This window comes from Aythya fuligula, chromosome 9, assembly GCF_009819795.1.
Source record: "Aythya fuligula isolate bAytFul2 chromosome 9, bAytFul2.pri, whole genome shotgun sequence".
Taxonomy (NCBI): domain Eukaryota; kingdom Metazoa; phylum Chordata; class Aves; order Anseriformes; family Anatidae; genus Aythya; species Aythya fuligula.
Window position 1 is genome coordinate 14,537,582 of NC_045567.1, and position 20,721 is coordinate 14,558,302.

General features: G+C 51.5%; 1 protein-coding gene across 4 annotated transcripts in view; it reads left to right on the forward strand.

Moving 5' to 3' along the window:
- Window positions 1–20,721, forward strand: part of FGF12 (fibroblast growth factor 12) — a 210,576-nt gene that overhangs the window by 105,195 nt on the left and 84,660 nt on the right. The window contains exon 1 of one of the 4 annotated variants that reach the window (XM_032193220.1): window positions 10,614–10,827. The exons of the other annotated variants lie outside the window; for them this stretch is intronic. Coding sequence (XP_032049111.1) covers window positions 10,629–10,827 — 199 coding nt within the window. The 5' untranslated portion in view covers window positions 10,614–10,628. Of the gene's footprint in view, window positions 1–10,613; window positions 10,828–20,721 lie in introns of those variants that run through there. 4 annotated transcript variants of the gene reach the window in all.

The following is a 20,721-nucleotide window of genomic DNA, read 5'->3' on the forward strand; positions in this document are numbered from 1 at the left end:
GAATGAGCCAGCATGTTCTGCCTCAGCTCCCTTGGATGGGGAGGTTTTCCAGGGATTCAGGGCCCCTGGAGCTGCTGTAGACAGAGGCAGCAGCAGGATCCACACCTGCTGAGGAACAGGGGCCTTGGGAGTTAGGGAGCCTTATAAAAAACACGTTGTGCATCCCTGGTGGAGAGGATCTGAGTATGAAACTAGCAGTTCCCTTTCTCTGTTGCCCTGGCCTTCTTTCAACTCTGAAGGATGCTCTTTGGGCAGGAAATCCCTGCACATCTGTGTGGTTAATGGGTAGCTGGTCAGCCCTGCATGGGGTGCTGCTGATGTCAGCTGCCATATTGCCACCTGTACCCAGCCCAAAGCCATGTTCTCCTTAATTACTGAAAAAATGTCTCTTCAGAAGCCTCCCAATAATTACTCAAGCACCCACTTAAGTGGCTTTTAATTTAGACTCCCCACCCCCACACTCATACAATTTCCAATCACAAGCACAGCTAATCTTGTGGAGAAGCTTTTGCAGGAAGAAACACAAATAACTTGCCCCCTGGTTCATACCACCTTGCGTGAACTTTGGTGAGCCCACAGCATCCCAGAAGACGACATTTCCAACAGGCCAGAGCAGACGCCTTCAATCATAATGAAAGATGAAAGCTCTTGTTGTGAGTTTCCCTGCATCTGACAACACTTGGCAGCGCTACAGCACCTTTAGTTGGAGTGCTGCTGGCTGCCTTGCCAGCTCGTCACATCCCTAGAGGCTGCCCCGTGCCCTTGCTGCCCCTCCAGTGCCCACAGGCTCCTCCAAATGCCCTGGGGCCAGCCCCAAGGATGGGTCATGGCCACTGTGCTGGGTGCCGTAAGGAGGGCAGCTGACAGTGCCTGGGGCGGTGGGGAAGGAGAATGGGGGAGGATGGCTGGGGAAAAGAGAGCTCCCAGTTTTGCAGCCCTCTTTGTGGTGATAGAAAGGGAAACTCAGGGGTTCCTGTGCTCTCATCCCAGCTGTTTTCAAGAGGGGAGGCTTTAGGACAGGACTTTGGTGGGTAAGCAGGACCCATCGCCTGTTTGCCCATGCTTGGTAGAAGGGCATTGGTCTCTCCAGTTATTTCTGCTGTTTTATGGGGGTAATCTCTGCACCCCAAATTCAACCAATGGCTTGTCTGTATGAGGGCTCTAACAGCCCTTTAACTGAATAATGTGTTTTGTGTTAATCAGTGGAATAAGACTAAAGAAACTCTAGCTCTTTCCCTGAAGTGAGAAAAACATACACACGGAGGGAAGACAGGCAAGCAAGAACAGATAGCCAAACAGAGAGGAGGAAAGAAATCGCACAGTATGGGAAATCCTTGCCCAAGGTGAGCTGTAGAGATGGTACAAATAAAGGAAGCAAGGGTACAGGGTCGCTTCTGCTCCAAGTACTTCTGGAGTTCAGCAGTCTGAGGGCAGAAAAGGCCAAGGATGCAATTCATGGGAGGGCGACACATGTGAGTGCTATAGGTTGAGAGGCTGTGATGGATGGCTGTAGAAGGAGCAGCCAAACAACTGGTAATGGAGCTTTTTTTCCCTTCAAAAATGCCACTTTATCAAAACTGTGGGAGGGAGAAAGGAAATAGTAATTTAAAAAAAAATAAAAATAAAAAAATAAATAAAAATGTCCCACTGCACAGGGATTTAAAGACTGGATTTCATGGCACTGCTCTGCCTTGTGCAGAAGCAGAGATGTGAGTCCTGGTCTTGAGGGTGGTGTGGCCACCAGCTCCCCCGCAGCACTGTGCTTTCTCGTTCCTCTGACATTTCACATTGAGCTCTGGAAGGTCTCATTTTCATTCCTTGTGGGGAACAGACATAGCTTTGAAACCTCAAGGTTTTCTGCAAAGTGGCTTTCTGTTCATATTAGTTCTGGCACTAGGCGAGTCCCAGAGGTCAGGAGGAAAGGACTATTTGTGGTTGCACAGCCTGGTCTCCTGCGTTACTCGAGTCCAGACTGCACAGAGCAAGCCCAGGAAGTCCTCTGTGACAGGAATATCAATAGGGCAAGAAACTTCTAGAGAAGTGAGATCTGGATGAGAGGTTAGGAAGAGCCGTTCCCGGCTGAGGGTGGTGCAGAGCCACGTTCCCAAGGGAGCTGTGGGATTTCCACTACTGCAGGTCCCTCAGCAGGGCTCAGACCAACCTTGTCAGCGGTGATGAAGGCGCTGCTGGCACGGTGCAGGGGTGACCTCTCCAGGGTCCTTTGTACCTTGTGTGCTATGATATCAGCTCATCTATTTTTGAAAGAGGTTGACTCTTAGGATAAAACGATAGAGAATCCATCACAACTCTTGCCATATCATTCTCTTGATGAATTACCTTTGCTATTAACAATAAATACGAGCCTTGCCTTGACTTATAGCCTCCGGATCTCATCCTGACTTTGCTGGATTGAAGAGTCCCTTGTTTTCAAAATGTTCTTACTGAGAGGTGAGAGATTTATCAGTCAGGGCCAAGTCCTCTCTGTCATTCTTTTGGATGCAGAGTGCCTCAAACATTTTCCTCCCATGGCCAGTCTTTCAGCAACAGCAAACTATCAGTGGCCACAGTATCACCAGACTGAGTACAGCAGATCAACAAGAATCAGCTGGCCACCAGACTTTGTGTCTTCTGCCTTAAGGGTGTTTGCAGAATTGGGTACAACTGGAACAGCATTTCTGCTTCTGCTCCACATTGCTCTGCTGGGGCACCCCAGGGTGGCTTGGGCTCTCTCAGCTGCAGTCCTGCAGAGAGAGCTCCTGCTCAGTCATATATCTCTCATGGCTCGCAGTTCCAGAGCCACTGCCTTCTGGAAAAGTGTGCCCAGTTTTGAAGTAATACAGCCTGCACTCTTTGTCCCCAGTGGTTTGTTCTGTCTGCATTAAAATGAAACTTGTTTGAATGCACTCTGTTTCCCGGTCACTTCGGGTTTGTCCCTTCACCAGACCTGCTGCGATCATTAATTACAGCTGCATTAGTCTTTGCATCCTTGGCAAACTTAGATTTGCTTCCAGGCTACTGATATCTTTATTGTTGTCTGGATTGCAATAACTGTTTGTGAGACTCAGGGGAGAGAAGATATGGGATTTCATTTTACTGGGGAGATGGAAAAGTTGATTTACTGCTGGGGAGGGAAATAAATGGCAAAACAAATAGCAAGAGGTGTGTTTTGAGGCAGGGAGGTATGTGGGGGAAGCAATGTATTCACCTAGGTTGTCGTTACGTGGCATTTTAGGACACCAGGGAATGTGGGAGTCTTCAAGCCTCGTCCTGTCTGTATGACAATTGTAATCTCTTATTTACATGTAGTGCTGAGCATGCCCTTGCAGGATGTGGGAGAAATAAGCAGGTTTGGTTAAATAAGATGCAATCTGGATGCGTGTAACTTCAGAGGCATCCTGCGGGCAGGATTAATGGCCCAGCACTCCTGCTCTGCAGAGCTCGATGGCAGTGGGAGTACCAGGGTTTGTCAGAGCCGCTGCATCTCCCGTGAGCTCTCTGAGCTGCAAGGAGTCTTTGCTGAGTGTCAGAGCAGGCAGCTGCCCCTTTGAAGCACGGCTCTCCCAACGCAGCAGGATTAGAGATCACACCTAGCTTAGGCTGTGAGACAAGCCAAGTTTGGGGTCAGGGAACTTTCCAAGGCTTCTTTCGATCTGTCAGAATCCATTACGTGCGGATAGAGAGATTTATGGGGCTGGAGAGAGTTTGTTAGTTCTCCTTGACAGCTTTGCTCCCTTCCTCCCCATCTTGGCCTATGCCAGTGCCACACACGCATTAACAAGGTTGATGCCACCAAGCCTTGACTTGCTGGGGAGCAGATGGTCCCACAGCACTGCTGGAGGAATGCAACGGGGGTTTTGTTCTCCCTCCCTTCTTTTTATCATTCTCAATCACATCATCGGGCTGTTTTGCCTCAGCCAAGATCTAATCAGGGAGGCTCTGTTTGACTTTCAGCAAAGTCAGCTTCACAGAAACTTTGAATTGAAAGGCTTTTCCCCAACTGTTTTGAGAACAGTTTTGGTTGGAGGTGGTGTTTGGCTGCATGGTTACAACGTGAGGAGGTTTCATGGTGTGAGCAGCTCTTCTTCCCCACAGGGAGGGGAGAAACGTGAGCAGCACCTTAGCCTTGGGCCTGAAACTGGGCCGTGGGGCCACGGTCCCCTCCCCAGCCACAGCACAGCACCTCAGGGAAGCGGGCACCTCTCACGGTGTCGAAAGTGTGGGTTGAAATGGGCTGCAGCCTGTAGGTTGTCCTCAATAGGATTCAAAGAGCACGATGGGGAAGGCTGGAGGAGTTTTCTATTCATGAAAGTGCCGCTGCCCTGCGGCCCAAGGCCTTGGCCTCTGTTCAGGCAGAGAAGAGGACTCTGTGTGCAGTCTCAGGCCCACGACCGGGGTGATTCTGTGGTGGTTCAGCATCTAAATCATATTCTGCATTAAGCACAAGGTGCGTGGTCTCTTCCTCTTTCTCTCGTGCTGTGAATACAGATGCAGGACCTGGGGTGAAACTTGAAGTCCCCATGCTCCTTCCCCCTGCAGCTCCTGGCAGGATGCTGTGGCTTAGGGCTGTCAGCGGGTGGCTGCAGGTGAAAAAGTCCCCAAGGGGGCAGATGGAGGAGTTGCTGGGTGGTGCAGGGAGCCTGCTGAGGAAGAGGAGGCAGGGGGAGGAAGGAAGGAAGGCCGTGGTCTGTCCTGTCTTTCAAATGCAGCAGCTGTGGTACAGGCAAGGCAACGCTTGGGTCTTCTTCCCACAGCCTGAGGTGTGTGCCCCTAAGCCTAGAGCAGCTGGTTGCCTCTGTGTCCCTTGTGTGGGATGAGGGGCTCTGCCCTGCACAAGGTTATCTGCAAGTGCAGTTCCTATCCTTTCACTGCTCCTTGATTGCAGACCCTTCAGTGAGGCTCTCTTCCGATGTGGGAGCAGTTTCAGACGCCTCCCCTGCTGCTAATCCCTTTGAGTCCGTCTGGTGGAGACCGCCTTTGCAGCAGGATGCAGGCAGCAGAAGCACCCCTATACGATCTCATTCCCTGCCACTTTCAGCAGGTGCTTCCAGAACCTGGGAAACAAAGAATATTCAGCTTCTTGAAGGAAAATGCACCAAGACATTTCCATTCCTAGACAGCCACAGTCGCCTTCAGTGAAGTAAAGCTTTCTTGCATTCCCTGCCTCCACCTGGTGTAGGCAACAAGTCACTGAGGAGAAATAAAGCCTTCTTTGTTAAGCAGAAATCCTCTCTTAGAAAGCAAAACCATATATACGAACATATAAAACCCAAGCAGAACTATTTTCTTTCCTGGGCTCCACTTGGCTTTGCTGTGTCGCTGCTGCTTGTGGCCCAGTTTTTGCAGCAGTGGTCTCATTCTGCAATCTGCGTAACCGCTTACCTGCCACTGGCTCTAAGACACAGCCAAGCCCAACTTCTCCCCGGGCTGGAGTTGTTTCTAAAGGCACTGCGTAAGCTAATGAATACTCTCATGATGAGTTGCAAATTTGGTTTTAATTGAACCTTTGAAGCCAAAAAAAGGGGGTGAGGGGCCCATTAAATAAATTATTTTAATATAGCAGTCAGATGATGCAGGCTCTTCTGTGCTTATTAAAAGGCCTAGTCAGCTCAGAACTCAGCTGTGCGAGAAAAGACCAGAAAGCCAGCCAGTTTCCCTGCTCTGCCGCTGTTTTAGGGCCAGATCTCTCTCCCAGAACAGCAGATTTTTAAGGGGCCGTGTGAATTCTTATTAGGCATCCAAACATAGATATAAAGCCATGCATTGTAAACGGAATTACCCTGAGCATAAAACAAGCAAAATACTGTAAGATCTTTTCTTTTCCTTATCAGGTTACCCAGGCATGTTTTTTTTTTTTTTAAAAAGTCCACCCACGCAGAGAGACTGGGGAATGCCAAAGCTGCATGAATTTTAATTATGCTAGACACGCAGCGAAGGGCTACCTTGTAAAGAATAAAGTTAATAAAACATGGATATGGGCTTAATTCCACTTAATAAGCAGACCTGACAAAGCACATATTTTAGATGTAATTTACCCAGTGTGGAAATTGGGTACAATTCTTAAAAGGTGGCTGCATGCAGACTTTCAAACCGAGCGGCGCTTTCCTATTGGAAGAGCTTTGTTGCTATGCTGCTCTGAAATGGTGAATTAGGCCATTCAGAATTACTGGCCAGGCATGGGTGTCATTCTTTTCCCCATTCAGCTACAGAAACGCACTTATACATTTTAAAGTAGCATTAAATTTAAATCTCTTCCTTAACTTTCGTGCATGCATTTTCAGTAGCTATGCAGAAAAAAAAAAAGAGAGGGGAAAAAGAAAAAAAAAAAGCATACATTTCTATCTGTAGTTATCTCCCTGTGTACAGAATTAGTAAAACAGAGATCTGTCTAATGACTGAATCTACAGAACGTAACCCATGGCTTTTGAAGGCTCTATGAAAAATAAACAGGATATTCTGTTAGCAGCCCTGCGGGAATTATTGCACTTCGCTGAGGAAAGATGCCAGTAACCTCCGTTTTGACCTAGATAGATCATTCTGTTTAGGAAGGTAAGGGAAGGCAATTCTAGATCTCTTCTCTGCTCAAGCCACCAAAGCCCTGACATTCATCTAGGTCTTCATTTTAAACCTCAGTACTGAGGAGAGAAGAGTTTATTTATCCAGTGAGCAAAACCTCAGAGATGACAGTGAAATGTTGAAATGTTTATGTTGGCCTCCTTCCACAGCCCGTGCCTAATGCCTAGCCTCCTTTGAGCTCAGGGTGCAGAATTACTGGTGTTTAATAAGCACCAGCAGTCTGCTTCTCCAGCAGCGTGGGCAGCCTGACCCTCTGCTTGCTCCTGTGTGCGGGATGGGGCCTTTCTCCACAAACTGTAGGAGTATTGGGGTCTCTCTCCACCGTGATCAAAACATGATCTTGCTTGTTCATTTTATGAATGGGTGCTGTTCTCTCCTTCCCTCTTCAGAGTGCAGGCTGCGCGGCTTCCTGGGCTGGGACTGGAAGTGAGGAGGGAGCCCAGGGGAGAAGAGGCAGGGGAGAGGAACTGCCTTAATAATTACATAATACGGGATATTAATATTCTATTAGTGTTTTTATAGAGAGATAAAACGATGTGGACAGAGAGATATATAAAAAACGATGTGCCTTAAGGAAAAATGCCCCATTGGCCCAGTTTGCTCAAACAATTCAAGCTCCACTGGCAGCAGGGAGGGACGCAGCCCCTGCCTTCGGCACTGGCTCGTGGAGCAGTGAGTGCTGCACCACCCTCAAAGCTGCTGCAGGTGGAGATGGATGGAGATGGTTGCAGCTCCGTTCACCCAACTGGAAGTTGGAGGAGAGAACTTCTGCTGGCAGGGTACAAGGCATGAGAGGCTTGTCTGTTTTGCTTGGCAGCCCACCCAAGATAACACATTTCACCTGCAAGAATGACAGTGCAGGGACATGATGAGATTGGCCTTCGGTTCTCTGGCTCGAGACCGCTCTGGGCTTGCTCCATCTTTGTGAAAGCATGGGCTGCTCAGCAAATGTTGTGAAGCTGGGGCGGGATCCAGAGTGGTGCAGAGCAGATGCGCATGCCAGTAATGTCACCAGGAGTTCATGGCGCCGTGCCTGCACTGAGAACCAAACCCTGTGGACTACTTGGCCATCTATAAATAAAGACAGACCTGTGTGTTAGCAAATGCAATACTATATTCAGTTTCACAAGCTCGACTTTAATTTAATTCCATCACTGCAGAGGCAGAGAGACCTGGGAGACGCATTTCTTCTCAGGGTTGCAGCAGCTCTCTTTTCAGACCCACAAATCACCAGGAGAACCTGTGACCAGCTTTGTCGCTGATTAGGATCATTTTTAAGTGCAGAGCTGCTGCTTTTCGTTTGCAGCTACACGAGAAAACAAATGAGTCGCATGACAAAGTAAGTGAAACTTATCTAATACAGCGGGGGATAAAACGGCATTCTTTTACCAGAGATTTGAAGACTACAGGCAGAAAGTATCTTCGTATAGAGATGGAAAACCTCTTTCTTGGGAAGATATCAGATTTGCTCACATCCTTTGAAGATGAAGCTTTGGATAATTCACTGGCAGTTCAGGCAGTGATTCTCTGATTGCAAACAGCTTTCTTTAGGCCACGCCTGTACCTTGTACTGCAACACTCTTTGATGTCAAGTGAAATAATCCAGCAGAGAAAATTAAAATATGAAGCATTTTAGTTACAGGAAAGGGAAGAAAAATCTTTATTGATTGGGACAGTGAAATCTGCTCCAAAAAGTTGGCAGCGGTTAAAAGGAGATCAACAGCCAGACATTTATATCTCCCAAATGGTTTTGAATATCTTCCTCCCCTGTTCTCCCTGGGAGAACCCGATTCCACCTCGTGTTGGCATGCGCACGATTAAGAGTGAAAATCAGGAATTAATGCTAGAGTTTGGCTAATCTTTGTGGTCACAATGGGTGGAGGTTTCGCTTGCCTTTTTTCCCCATGTATTACAATAGTTTAGAGCTGACGTTCTTGTCGCCAAGTAGTGACACAGATTATTTTGCTGAAGTTGGTAATTCCCAGGGGGTGTCCCCAGTTGGTTTAAAGTGCCCTCTTCCACCAGATAAGTGCTTCACCCCACGGCTTCTGGTCTGGGTGTGCACCTGGGGCAGCTGAGATCCCCTCTCCGTGCTCCCCCAAGTGTCTTCCAGCTTCCAGGTGCCTTCTGCACGTAGCCGTGCTAGCTGATACTCGGACCTGAAATCTGGTGAGCCACCATCCTTGTGGCAGCCACAGCAGTCACTGGCGTGGATGACCAGGGGCTTCTGCACCTTCGGTTTAGTTCGGTGCAGCCTACAGGCTGCAGACAGGGGCTGGGGGTGCCCCGAGCAGCGCAGCTCCTGCTCCAAAGCTGCGCTCTGCCTTGGGACCCCTGGCGGCAGAGGCAGCCGCGGGGAGCCGGGGGCTGCTGCCGCTCTCCGCCTGCCCGGAGAAACCGGGGAAAGCCGCGGAGCTGCTCGGGGCTGGGCTCTCGGGAGCCTTCGGCAGCGTCCGAGGAGATGCTGGGGGTGGCCGCACGCCGCTGGCTGCTCGGGGGAAGCCCGGCGGGGGCGGCCGGGGGGTGGGGGGCTCCCGGGGGCTGCCCGGCCGGAGGGGCAGAGGCGGCGCGGAGCTGCAGTCTGCTCGCTCTGCCTGCGAGCTTTTTTTTCTCATCCGAACCTCGATCACGTAGGATTGCGTAGAGGAGGAGGAGGAGGAGGAGGAGGAGGGCGAGCGGGAGCAGCTGCAATTCTCCCCCAGCCCCCGGTCGGTACCGATCCCCCCCCCCCCCCCCCCCCCCCCCCACTCCACCTTCAGCCGCCGCGGGGCTGCGGAGCTCCCCGCCGCTTTGGCAGCGGCCCCGCTCGGCGTGGGCGTCCGGGGGGGGCTTCCCCGGCCCCTCCTTCCCCTCTCTCCTCTCCTCCCCCCGGCTCCCCCCTCCCCGTTATTCCTCGCTGCCGGACCGAAGGATGCGGGCGAGCGGCGAGCACGGCGCGGCTCCTCCTCGCCCCGCCGCCGTCGGGCGGCCCCGCGGAGCATCCTGAGCCCCGCGCGGACCGGCAGCCGCACCCCCCGCCCTCCTCCTCCTCCTCCTCCTCTTCTTCCTCCTCCTCCTCCTCGTCCTCGCATCGCTCCTCCTGCCGCTGCAGCCGGGCCCGGGGCCGCCCCGGTGCCGAGCGGCCGCAGCCCCCCGCCGGGCCGGACGATGCGGGGCGCTGGCGGCGGGGACAGCCCCGCTGCCCGGGCACAGGCGGCGAGCAGGGCCGGGGGAGCTGCGCCAGCCATGGCGGTGTGAGCCCGGGCCGCCGAGCTGCGGCGATGTGAGCCCGCACCCGCCAACCGGGACGCTTTTTTTTTTTTTTAATTAATTTGATTGCACTGCCTTCTTTTTTTTTATTATATTATTATTTATTTCTACGCCGGCCTGGTGCTTCTTCTTTATTTTTATTTATTTTTTATTTTTCCTTTGGGGCTGCTTTTCCTTCCCCTCTCCGCCAGCGGAGTGGGGAGGGGGGAAAAAAAAAAAAAAAAAGAAGAGGAAGAGGAGGAGTGCGAGCAGAGATGCAGCGCGGCTCGCCCTGAGCCCGGGAGCGGAGCCGCGGCCATGTGCGCGCCCGGGAGCCGCCGCGCTGGGGCCGGGGCCGGCCGCGGGCCGGGGGGGCTCTGACTTTTCCCCCCAACCCTTGGGATCCTCCGCGCCCCCCCCCTCGCTCCCCCGATTCGGCCCCAGCTGCCTCCGACGGACCTTTGCAAGCGGGGCGGCCGCCTCCCGGATTTCCAAGGCGCGGGGGCGCTGCCTGCCCGCCCGCCTCACCCGGGGGGGCTTCGCCGCCGACCCTCCCGCAGCGGGCTTTGCGCTCTCCGGGGACAGCAACCCCATGGGCGGCGGGGTCCGGCGGCCGGCCATGGTTGTTAGCCCGGGCTCCCTGCTCCGCCTGGCCGGCTGAGCCCTCCCCGCTGCCGGGACTCGGCGCCGCAGCGCTTTAAGCGGGGCGCCCCCGGTCCCCTTTCCCCCTCCCCGGGGGCGAGGGGCGCAGCGCGCCCGGCCAGCCCCGGCGGCGCCCCCCCGGAGCGGAGCGGCTTTGGCGAGGCGCGGGGGGCCCATGAGCGGCGATGGCAGCGGCTATCGCCAGCTCGTTGATCCGGCAGAAGCGGCAGGCGAGGGAGTCCAACAGCGACCGGGTGTCCGCCTCCAAGCGCCGCTCCAGCCCCAGCAAGGACGGGCGCTCCCTCTGCGAGAGGCACGTCCTGGGGGTCTTCAGCAAAGTGCGCTTCTGCAGCGGCAGGAAAAGGCCGGTGAGGAGGAGACCGGGTGAGTACAGAGGGTCGGGGCCCTGGGGACCCGCTCCGAGGCGGGGGGCAGCCCCCGGAGCCGGCAGCTCCCGGGGTGGGGGCTCTCACCTCTCCGGCTGGGGACGGGCTCGCTCCGCGCCCAACTTTCACCCGGGTCCTGGCGCATCTCCTCCCCGAGCCCCTGCGAGCATCCCTCTGAGCATCCCTCCGCCTCTGCCCCGACTGCGAGCGCCGGGGGTCCTCCGGCAAGACAGAGCCGGTGGCTGGGTCGGGGTGGCCTCTCCCAGGACTGGATTTTTCCACCTCCCCGTAGGTGCGCTTTTTCAACAGCCTGCTCTTAATTTCTGCATAGTGACAAGGAAATCGATGAGCTGAGGATCAATTAGAATCGTGGCCATTTGATAACTAGATCCATCAAGTGCTACTTCTTGAGCGGAGTTGCATAGGGAATTTCATTAGCTCGGAAAGCTTTCCAGATGGCAGCTGCATGATTGTTGCACCTAATACTGAGCTTGTGAGGACCTAGAAATGCATTTTGGGGTCATCTTTTCTTCCTTGCTTTCCTTTATCCTTCTGTGCGTGTGTGTGTGCGTGGTTGATCTCGCTTCCTTGTGGAGAACTTCAGCCCTGGTGTACGTGTTGCTCACATTTCCATGATGAAGTCCCACCACCACCCACAGTTTCGGTTCCGAGCGCTGCTCTGTGCTCTCAGGTGTCCTTGGTAGGCGTGAGAACTCAGTAGCTGGAAGGAGAAGGCCCTTCGTGGTTTCTCAGTGGGATTATTATTTACTTCTTCCTCTATTTTTCTGCTACTATAAACCACCTCTAAGGTAAAGAAACAAAACCAACACAGATTGATTTGAGAGGCTGCTTCGAACAGGTACTTTTCTCAGGTGTTTGTTAGTATCGTGGTTAAAAGGTGGTGATGCTTGTTTACTCATCTCTTACGATGTGCCATCAGCTTGTGCAATCCTTCCATGCTTCCCCTATACATTAATATTTTGTTGATTAATCTGTTCATGAAGTCTTATTTCCATATCTGAAGTCTTTCAGCCACGACTGCAGCAAGGTGTCAGAGCTAGCTGATGGCAGCTCTTCTGGTCTGTGGGTTGAGGTATTTGACCTGCACGCAAGGGAGGAATAAAAACAGAGGGAAAGCCTCTCACCGTGGAAGGTCGCTTACTCTTGCTGTTGTCAGTAAAGAGGAAAGAAAATTATGGTGTTGCATTGCTGTCAGCATCCCTGGTGCACAGGCGGTGGGGCAGGGATTGCATTTAGCTAGCCAAATGCTTCAAGACTTGCAATGGGCTATGCTATGAAAAACAGACTCTTTTAGCAGTCTGTTTTAAAGCAATTACCAAAAGAGGCTGTAAAATATCTGAAATGTTTTGGGGCTTGACATATTCAAAGGGAAAAAAACGCGTTGCCTTTTTTTCCCCTCATATTATGGTGAGTGGAGGCCTGCTGGGCCATCCTCTATATTAATTACCCTGTGAGTCCAGACCAAAAAATGGCTCTTGCCCAAAAAGTGGTGTCATTTTGTCTCAGGAATCACTCTTTATAGGATCAAGACTGGGACCTGGAAGTCTCGCTGATGAAATATTTTCTCGTTCCTCTCCATCTCCATTTGCTATTGAGTGATGTCTCTCAGGCCAAGGAGTGAGCGGGTGGGAAGTCCAGACCTGCTTCCTAGATACCAAGGTGCTTTGTCACATTACAGTTTGCGTGACTTTTGCAGTAGGATGTGGGTGCTGAGTCTTTTTATGGGTCCTACCACAGTGCTCCCAGCTGCACGGGTCCAGTTCTGCTTCCCTTGGATCCACTGAATGCCTGCAAAGAATCGCTGAAATCTAAGAACTCCCTCGACTTGCATGGACTGTCTTGCTAAGGAAGGTGTTTAGTAAGTTATACACCAGAGTGATTTAAAGAAGACTTTTTATTGACTCAGAAGAAGGATCAATGCTAGTCAGTGCTGTAAAAATAGAGCTGTTCGGTCTTCAGGCTGTCAGTCAATCACTTGTAACCAGCACTGTATTCATTTGATAAAATTTAAAATGAAGAGAAATTAATTTGCTTTAAAATGTCAACTGGCTTTTAATAAGCTATCGACAATTCCTACTTTAGTTCCCTCTATCAGCCTTTTAAGCTGAGGTTTGTTTCAGCGTTCCACCTTGTTCCTGCACTCAGGTGTGCTGCCCAGGAGGCAGCGTGCCGCCGGGTTTGCTGCTGCTCAGATTGTTTATTCAGGGAGTGTATTGTGCCGATTACTTATTCATTGCAGAGTCACTCTCGTGCATAGAAAATGACATGCAAATGAATAGGAACGGGTTTAAGGGATGTGCATACATTGTGCAGTGACCCACAACCCCAGTGATTATGTGTGCTTAATGATATGCTGGCTCAGTACTTCCGAAGAGTGAGAGGAACGTGAGAACCATGTGCGTTCGCAAGGGCTAAAATCCCGTTTGGAAGTGGTACACTGCGAGGGGAGCTGTTGGTGCCTTTTGAAACGTGACCTTGCTTTACAGCTGGAGGGAGTAACCGACCAAATCCGTAGCTTTCACAAAGTGGTTTACATCTATAGTACCCAACGGGCTCTACCAAATGGAGAGCGTTCTCCCCATTTTACGGGTGGTGAAACCAAGGCACGGGGCAGTTCCCTGACACAGAGACCTAATTCCCGATGCTCCTTCCAGCACGCCACGCTTTGGGCAACCCACTGCTCATGAGATGGCGATGGGGTGGGCAGCAGCAACATGCACCACTGGAGAAATGGAGTCTGGCAGGGCTCGTGTGCCCTCTGCTCTTTGCTTTTGTAGAAGTAGTGCCGAGAGCTTACATCGGTTAAATGTTTGTGACGTGCAGCTCGGTGCCCTAACCAAAACACTCCGTAAGGATGGGTGCAAGCAGAGCTGACACCCTGTGCTCCGCTTCACAGCGCGTGCAAAGAGAGGATGAAATTCTCCCGCTCCGGTACGGGAAGGGAGAGCTGGCATCTGGGAGAAGCTCAGGGTGGGCATGAGTAATCACGGGCTTTGGGAAGCTGTGGGGGAGCAGGTCCATGCAGGGACATCTTGTATAACCAAAGCTATCCACGCCTGGGGAAAACAGGCTGCAGAGGCACCTCGTTTGTCAGCCGTGCTGTAAAACCAGCACATGGATGATCTGCCTTTTTGATGGGCAAAGGCAGCTCTCTTGCGCATGGTCTCCCTCTCTCTTTCTTATGTTCTTCCTCTCTTTTATGTGTTTGGCTCAAAGGTGCCAGGCCAAACAAGGACACTGAGTCTGATGGACGCGGCTGGAAATTTGGACACCTAGGCTTAATTCCATCATTGGGAATTAACACAGGCTGCTGGCAGCAGCGGTGCAGGTGTCAAGCAAAATATGTGTGTGTTGAAGACCACCGGCACAATTATATGTATAAAGTACATCCAGAAAAGATTAAAGAATATATTTTGTTTTGACTGTGGTAACTTGATAGAGGTTCAAAGGAAATCAGTGTATGGCATGGCTTTTTGGTGCAGGCTCAAGAGATGGAGAGATTCTCTTAATCAGAGAGTGATAGATCCAAGAGCTGAATGCAGAAGACAACACAAAGGAGCCCTGTGCGGCTTCTCAGCCAACAAATGGTTGAACAAAGTAGTTGCATCCTCTTTAGGGCTGAATTAAAGCATCCGGACGTGCTTCCTCCTCGGCTCATTTGTAGTTCTGCTGCTGGAAGCCCTGGGCTGGTGGGTGCAGCCTGCTGACAAAAGCTGAGGCTGTTGCTTCATGGCTCATCTTCTGAGGGCACCCCAGGGAGCTAGGCTGGGCTTGTCTTCTCAGCACAGCCTGGCTGCAGAGCAGTTCATTGAGGAGTTTGGGAGCCTTGCAGGGGAGGGAAGCAGGCTGGGGCAGCGGGCACAGCGTCCGTGATGGGTGGCGGCAGGTCTGTCCGGGCAGAGCCCGGTGAAGGGCTGCCCTTCCTCGGCGAGGTGATGTCTGAATTCAGTCACCTTTGGGTCAGACAGCAGCAGGCATTGCAGAGCATCGTCTCTGTCTCTTCGGGCATCGTTTCTGTAGGAGGGTTTCCAGCTCAGAATGCAGAGCTTAGAGTCAAACAGGTTTTTTCCCCCAGGAAGAAGAAGAACAGCAACAACAACCTGTTTTTTTGTTCCTTCTTTTTTTTTTTTTTCTGCTTGATATATATTTTGTGTTCCTTGAGGAGAAGGATGCTTTTCCTTAAGGAGATCTAAAGGTTTCTTCCAAACTGAAGGAAATGGTTCACACGTTAGGAAAAAAAAAGCAGTAACTTAAACCATGTTTTCCCTTTGCGGTATTTCTCAGTTTCAATAATACATGGCGATTTGGAATTTAAAGTATATATATGTAGATATTTTTGCAGCAGTATAAGTAAAATATGAGCAACTTTAGCTGAAGGACACAGAAGGACCTTGTTCATTCAGAGATTCATTTAAAACATTTGAGAAGTCTGTCATCTCTGTAAGCTGTTAAATTCCTCGAGTTAAATCCTGAAGCCCTTTCTGATTTCAGGTAGGGTGGAAATGATGATTGAAGCTTGTGGCAAAAGCACTTTTTTAGTTCTCCATCAAATTTGTCCTAGTCCTTGCCTGCGTTTGTAGCCATGCATCTCAGAAGAGCTGCCATAGCTGGCAAACCTGTGGAATTTGGCCCATCTGGTGTCCGAATTAACTCAGCAGGTAGCTGCTGCCCGCGGGATGGTTCAGGATCCCAGTGCTGCCCTACACAGTGTGTCTGGGTGTGCACCCAGCCGAGGGTGGCCCAGCACCTTCTTCTGCCTGGTGCTCTGCAGAATTTGGCATTGTCTGCCTCTGCTGTCCTGCATCCGAGGAGCTGGGGGCAATAGAAATGGCTGGAAATGCCAGCATCGCCTTGCTTGCAGAGCCCTCACCACACTAGCTGGACGAGTGTGTGTACAGCAAGTGGCCGGCCAAACGCCAGCCTGTGTTGGGGAAGGGGCACAGGCTGTGGGACACGCGTCCTCCTTGCTTGGGGCAGCCTCTCACCAGCAAGGTCCTCCTGTGCCCCATGGTGCTAATGAGTGCCAAAATAATCAGGAGTGGGGAAAAAAGGCTCCCTCCCGGTCGTGACAGCTCGGCAAATAGGCTTAATTTTCTCCGATCAAACCCCGGGGGTGGCATCGCTCACATTCGTGACTCCCAAACGTGGGGACTGTCACGGCGTGCGTCTGCACTCAGGTGCAGCAGGGAGGTCGGGGAGCACCCCCGGGCTCTGCAGCTCTGACATGGGGGAGGAAGAGGAGGCTGCGGGGTTATCCTGAGCACGGAGAGCTGAGCTTCCAGCCCGCCTCGCAGCACAGGCTGCAGGGCAGCGTGGCACTCAGCTACCTCTGGGCTGGGCGCTGCCGATGCCAAGGCAATCTGTGGAGGCTGTCCAAGCTGCTGGAGGGATGGGTATCTTTTCGCCCCAACGGCCTCGGGGGTAGCTGTGCTTGTGGGAGCGGTGAGAATGAGTTGCCAGCAGGGGAGGTTCCCCATTAGAGCAGTGTGAATGAATGATTCCTCCGTTGCCAGCCAAATGGAAAAGTCAGGGGGAAAAGAGGTCCACGAGCCATTATTTTTGCTCCCCACAGAACAAAAGATCCATATAAATCCTTTTATCATTGACAGATCTATCTGGTTTTGGGGGAGAAAAAAGGCTCAATTCCATTTGGAGAATTATATATGTGCATTTTTCTTTAATTTTCAGGTATACTTTTAAACAAAATGCTGTTATGAAATTAAAAAAAATGAAAGCTTGAGTTCCAAAAATATAAAATGAAGACAAGATTTTCTTCCTTCCTTCCTTCCTTCCTTGCTTTGCTGAATTCAGCATGAACTTAGAATAATTTCGGCAGACCAGATACTGCATATTTTAACAGATAAGAGATCTATTACAACAAAATTCAACAGCTTGACTCGGGCAGTGTGGAGCGCAGAGCTGCCCCGGGAGCTGAGCAGGCTGCAGGAATCTCACTCCTGTGAGAGACAAACGTGATAATGAGCCTCACTGTGGTGAGGAGCAAGTGCAAACCCACTTGGGCTTATCTGCTTTCCTTCTTTCCTCTCCCAAAACGTGCACACCAGGAGCTGGCAGATCGCACGGTGGCCAGGTAGGCATTTGTTCGGCCCTTCTGGCACTTGTGCTGTTAGACCTGTCCCTCCGACCAGCCAGGTGCATATCATTGCTGGGACTTCTCTACTGCACAGTCGAAGCCAAGCTGTGATTTGTTATTATTAAAATCAAAGAAAGGGTTTTAACAAACAGAACACGTGAGGGGTTGACATCCCTTTCATATTTGCAAGCTGCATGGCTTGGCAGGAGAAGGTGACCAAGAAGAGAGCAGTTCAGGGAAAGCAACCCCTTAAACGCACGCACATCTCCGTGTTCTGCCAGCAGAAGGGCTGCACGTTTGCATTTCCTCCAGCTCCAGGTCAGCATCACTGCCGTGGCTGCGTTATCATTGTACCTTAGACTTGGAAGTGTCCTGTGAGGAACCCTGCATCAAAATGCTTGCTCTGTACCTGGGCTGCACGCGTTGCAGTCCGTCGGGAAGCTATCTTTGTTCTCTCCTCTCCAGTTTAATACGGGATTTGTCTCTCTTGCCTAGCTTACGTGGAATTCTTTGCATTCATACATTATCCGTGGGCATGAGGCAAACTGCTGCATCCATTGTTTAACTTCTACTCTGCTCTGACACACAGCAGAATCCTGGAATAGCTGGGCCTTTCTGGAGGCTGGTTTTACTCTGCATCTGGGTTAAAAGCTGCTTTGTGCCCCGCGCCCAGCGGACAACACTAGCAGGGACTCCAGGAATAAATTATTTTTAAAGGGGGATTTGTGGTTCGAGAGGAGCTGGGGTTTGGCGTGGCTTGGTGTCCCTGCAAGGAGATGCCTTAGGGCTTGTGCTGCTCCTGGGACCGCTCAGAGCTTGGAGGATGTGGAGCTGTGCCGCAGCCCCTGGCTGGGGTCAGGGTGGCAGGCAGGAATTGCAGCTCCCTTCCCAGCTGCATGTGCCTCTTTTGTGCCTGAAGCTGTACAGGGGAAAAAAGGGGGGGATTTTGTCCAGGTGATGCTGCCTTCAGAGCAGGCAGCAGTGTTTATGTTGGGAGAGCTTGGCTCCTTTGGTAGACCTCAGAAAAGGGGAGATGTGAGATGGCTGGATGCATCCAGGGGCTGGGTGTGAGGATGAAGACCCCGGGCTCAATACAGCCACCATGGTGGGTGCAGCACAGAGCTGCTTCCCTGTGCCACAGCACCGTCCTGGGGCACTCCTTCCCCTCCTGCAGCATGCTCTGTTTAGAGGATGTGTGACCAGTGACCAGCTACCTGCTGTGAATGGGCAGAGCATCCACTGAGAGGCAACATAATTCTGTTACTTGCTCCTCTTTCCCAGCTGAAAGCTGATTGTGGTCAGGAAAAAGATATATTTTTTAAAAATGTTCCTTTCTTGGGAAAAGAAAACTTGAAATATTTAAGCATTTTTGATGGAAAGGAGGGAAGAAAAGAGCCAAGCCTTGGGGTTAATCGAACGTGCTCACTTAATTGATATTTACCTAGAACAGCGCAGTTTGCTTTCTCCTCCCCTTGCTGGCTGCACAGATAGTTTCTTAACAGTTGCCACCCATCTCGCCAGACCTGCCAAATGAATACATTCTCTTCATTCCCCAAAGCAAAACAGTTTGCAAAAGGTCAAGTTGTATGGGACTGCTGCAAGCGAAGCCAGGCTGCCAAAAGCCAGTCCATGTCTTCTGGAAAATTGAGAAACAGGGAGAAATTAGCAAGAAGGCACAGCAGTGTTGGATCCCCGGGGACCTGAGACCCTACAGGAGATGCAAGAGTCGCACACATGGGACCGTCCACCCTGCCCTGGGCTGCTCCTTTCCCTGGCACGGCTCCTGTACCCAGCTCTGGGTCTGAATTGCTGGCTGCAGGCACCTCGCTTCTCAGTTATCGATCTCCAGCCGCTCGTGCATGCATCCTCCGGGGACCAACATCATGCTCCAGTGGGGATTTCCCGTGACAGTGGCTAAAAGGGCTGGCAGAGCTCGCTGTACAGCTGCTGGTGCTCTGCTGGCTTCTCGTAGCTTGGTTGTCTGCTCTTCAGGACAGGATCTGCCTGCCGGCTGACACGCAGCATCATCATTTACAACTCATAAACATTTATTTTGGCTTTTATTTCATTTCCTTCTGCGCCTTCTCCGCTTCCTTAAACATTTCATCTGTTAGTTTTATTTCTTCATTTTGACAAAAATACATCTCTGCTTCCTGTGAAATAAATCCTAGGTTTTACAACTAGAGCCTGCTGGCAGCTCCTGAGCGATGAGGAACCCCCAGCCGAAGTTTGGGATGCTCGATCCAAGTTCCCATGTGGCGAGAGGCTCCTGGGCAGCCGGAGAAGCAGGAGCTGCAGCCAGAGACCTGTTGGACACGCAGGATTTCTTTTTTTGCTTTGTGTGTATTGTGTCATCCTCAGCACGTGCATCCCCAGGGAGCGAGCTCCGTGCTTACAGCTCTCTCCTGAGCCAGCAGCGGGGCGGGCGGTGAACTTGGCAGTCTCGCTGGGACCCTTGGGACTGCCCAACATGGGGAGCGAGGTGTCTGCAGCAAGGCACAAACCTCAGAGCACCACTCAGCAGCTCCCTATGTAAAACAGAGCTTTAGATGGAGAGAAGTGGGTGGTAGCTTTCCAAAACCACAAGCAGTTTTGGTAGGTAAATTAAATTTTTGTGCAGGTAAACAAAGCGTACTTTCACAAAGCAGAAGGAAGGAAAGAGGACTTGGCATTGCACGGCAGGCTTTGCCTGGTTTTAGCATTATCTTGCTCTTTGAAGTGTAATCTTGTTTCAAGCCAGACTGTCGCAAGCAGCACATTTTCTGTATGCACATTTTGGTGTTGTGTAATATTTGCCGAAATTTAGTAACATCATAATTTTGGGTCAAAAAAAACCGCTTGCAAACTGCTACAGGAAGGCTTAATCTGCATTAGTGCGGTGGAGCAAAAAAAAAAAAATAAAAATCTCAAAACACAGCCCGACTGGTTCTAGCTTTGATTTTTCTACATGCCAGGCTCATTACCTGTTAAATAAAGAAGTCTAACGCCTCTCATCCCTTTGGAGAAATGCTGAGGCAGTGCGGGAGGAACTGTGCATCGACAGGAGATGTTAAAGCCTGCTGGTACTGTGTGCCTGCACCGTGACTTCGGGACCCTGAGCTGCCACCCAGGGACCACCCAGGGCTCATCGAGGGATTTCTTTCTGCTCAGCCCTTGCTCGGAGCGCGTTCTGTCCATTTTCTCTTTTAATGAATTTACTTTCCTGCGCTGGTGGAGCCGAGGGGAGGAGCGACGTGGGCGTTTCCATAGTGTGTTTTGGTTGCGTGAGGGGCTTCTTGGCATTTCTGCGGTATTTCAGGCCCGTCGGGTGGCTGGAGGAAGCGGAGAGCTTCGGCAGCTGAGAATAGCACAGATCACGGCGCCGTGGCAGGCGCGAACAGCAGGGATGGCTTCTGCTCAGCTCGGGCTAGGGCTGTTAGCGATGGGGGCCTCATGGGGGGCACTTCATGGTGAGGGGAGCAGGGGACTGTGCCGTGGAGCCCTCTGACAAACTTGGGGCACAGAGGCGTGATAATGTCACCAGACAAAGGGACCCCAAGTTTGGCTTGTCCAGCTGTAGCCCTGCACTGATACCAGGCATGTATCCCCCAGGCAGGTGTTTCTTTATCCTGTTTTTTAACCCATGGAGCAGATTTTAGGTCCTACCCTGGTAGCATTGGTAGAAACATTTCCTGATACCAATGTAAATCTTTGTAGGAAACCAGGAAGAAGTCTGACAAATTCACAGTGAAGAAGTTTTGCGTTGTACATTGGCGTAAACACGCCAAAACACAGCCT